Below are 2,015 nucleotides of genomic sequence, written 5' to 3'. Positions count from 1 at the left end.
TTCCCGGGTTCAAGGGATTCTCCTGCCTCAGCCTCCTGAGTAGCTGGGATTACAGACGTCTGCCACCACGCCCGGCTAATTTTTGTATTTTTGGTAGAGACGGGGTTTCTCCATGTTGGCCAGGCTGATCTCAAACTCCTGACCTCAGGTGATCTGCCCACCTTGGCCTCCTAAAGTGCTGGGATTACAGGCCTGAGCCACCGCGCCTGGCCAACCTCGTCATAATCGGCATGGTGGCTGGATCATTCCCTGCCAATGGGTGGGGAGGGGGGTCCTGTGCATTGCAGGGTGTTGAACAGTCCCTGGGCTCTGCTCACTGGATGCCAGCAGTGCACACGCACACCCCAGCTGTCACAACCAAAACTGCCTCCAGACATTGCCAACTGTCCCCCCAGGGACTCCGCCTGAGAGCCGCTGGCACAGACAGCAAGAAGAGCAGCCTCTCACCTGTACTCCTCCACGAAGGACACATCTTCAGCCACCTGCAGGGGGCTCAGGGGCACTCCCTGCCAGAAGGCCAGCCCCTGCAGCTGCTGGGCCACAGCCTCCGCCTGCCGCCGAGCCCCTCGGGCGGCAGCCACCAGCTCCGTGCGCGGCTCGAGCACCTCCTCCAGGGTGGTCAGCTCTGTCCTCACTGCCTCGCCCAGGCTCTCCACCGTCTCCATCACCTGGGGATGGGACAGGGGCTGAGGCCTGGAAGGACATCCTGTGGGGAGCCCAGGGTCGAGGCATGGGGTTTTAGAGGTGAAGGAGGGGTGCATAGTAGCAGGTGTCTGCGATCTGGAGTCTGGGACATCTGAGGATTGAGGAAGGGAAGGGGTTGGGGAGGGGCTCCAAGATCAAGTTCATGGAGTTCTGTGGCCTCTATCCAGAGCTCTGGATGGTTCGTAGCTTGAGCCCAGGGTAGTGAGTCCAGCCCCAGGACTGAGATTAAGTCTGGAGCTTTAGGTCTAAAGTTTTCATCTGCCTTCCAGAATCCGGGGTCTCAAGTCTGGGTGCCATGGTCTAGGGTCTGCAGCTGGACATGGAATCTAAGGCCTGAGGTGGGGCCAGGCCTCAGCCCCAGGGCCCAGAATCCCGGAGCTGAGGTCGGAGCTGAAGCCTCAAGTCAGGGACCTGGGCCTCAGGGCGGGGGTCCCTGAGCTTGCTTACGGGCCAAGAATCAGCTCTGGGGCCCTGGATCTGGCCCGTGGACAGGGGCTGGTGTCCCTGGTGCTTGGTTTCTGTGTGGCTTGGGGGTTCCAGGTAAGGTCCAGGGCTGGGCATGGGTATGAGGTCCTCAATTTGCAGCCAGGGGTGGGGGTGGGTTGGACAGTCTGAGGTCTGTGGGTCTCAGGATGAAGTTCTGAATCTGGGTTCCTAAGCTTCAAGCCTGGGGTCTTAGCTCTGAGTTTGGATCCCTTTGTCCTTGGGTGTGAGGAGCCCATCCGGGTATGGGTCTGGGGTCCCACTGGTTGCTGGCCCCTCACCAGGTGGTCAATGGTGCTGAGTGTGTGGTTGGCGTGCAGCAGCGCGGAGCTGAGCTGGGACACCCCATCACTGGTCTCACTGTTGCCATAGAAACCGATGCCAATGCCAGTGCTGAGCAGAGGAGGAGGGAGAGGAATCTCAGCGGGTCCCAGGACCCCGGGGGCCACCGTCCCCTCCCACCCCATCCCCTCCACCTCGCCTTCTTATCCACCCCTCCCATCTCTCAGCCCCACCCCATTGGTCCAGCCCGTGGGAAAAGGACGACTTCAGCCTGGCCCCCATCGGTTGCCAAGGTAACGGGAAGGCCTCACTCCCCCAGTGGAGGGACGTCATTGTGATGCTAATGGTGGGTGGAGTGGTGGGGGGGAGGGAGCCCCCGATTTAACTCGCACCTCCCTGGAGCAGAACCCCAGTCACACCCAGCCCGGGATGGGCCGTCTTCCCCTCCCTATGACTGCCTGCCCCACACCCTTCCCCGGCATCCTTTGCCAGGCAGGCAGCCCTCCTGGCACCTGTCCTAGGGTGTCCTAGGGTCCTTGGGGCCC

The 2,015-nt window shown here is 61.7% G+C and overlaps 1 protein-coding gene across 2 annotated transcripts; it reads right to left on the bottom strand.

Annotated features, from left to right (window-relative positions):
* Positions 1 to 220: 220 nt before the first annotated feature.
* On the bottom strand, positions 221 to 2,015 carry LOC116465341 (protein tweety homolog 1-like). 2 transcript variants are annotated; one of them, XR_009212358.1, is made up of 3 exons: positions 1,983 to 2,015; positions 1,470 to 1,581; positions 223 to 668 (listed from the first exon to the last, which is right to left on the bottom strand). XR_009212358.1 is itself a non-coding variant. In XM_032148453.2 (2 exons), the coding sequence occupies exons 1-2, from the start codon at positions 1,653 to 1,655 to the stop codon at positions 444 to 446; spliced, it is 411 nt and encodes a 136-aa protein (XP_032004344.1). In that variant the 5' UTR covers positions 1,656 to 1,913; the 3' UTR covers positions 221 to 443. The 2 variants fall into 2 exon arrangements, 1 of the variants encoding a protein (XP_032004344.1); XM_032148453.2 differs by lacking the exon at positions 1,983 to 2,015 and having other exon boundaries at positions 221 to 668; positions 1,470 to 1,913.

This window comes from Hylobates moloch, unplaced genomic scaffold (assembly GCF_009828535.3).
Source record: "Hylobates moloch isolate HMO894 unplaced genomic scaffold, HMol_V3 SCAFFOLD_4546, whole genome shotgun sequence".
In the NCBI taxonomy this organism is placed as follows: domain Eukaryota; kingdom Metazoa; phylum Chordata; class Mammalia; order Primates; family Hylobatidae; genus Hylobates; species Hylobates moloch.
This window is presented reverse-complemented; position numbering and strand designations above follow the sequence as displayed.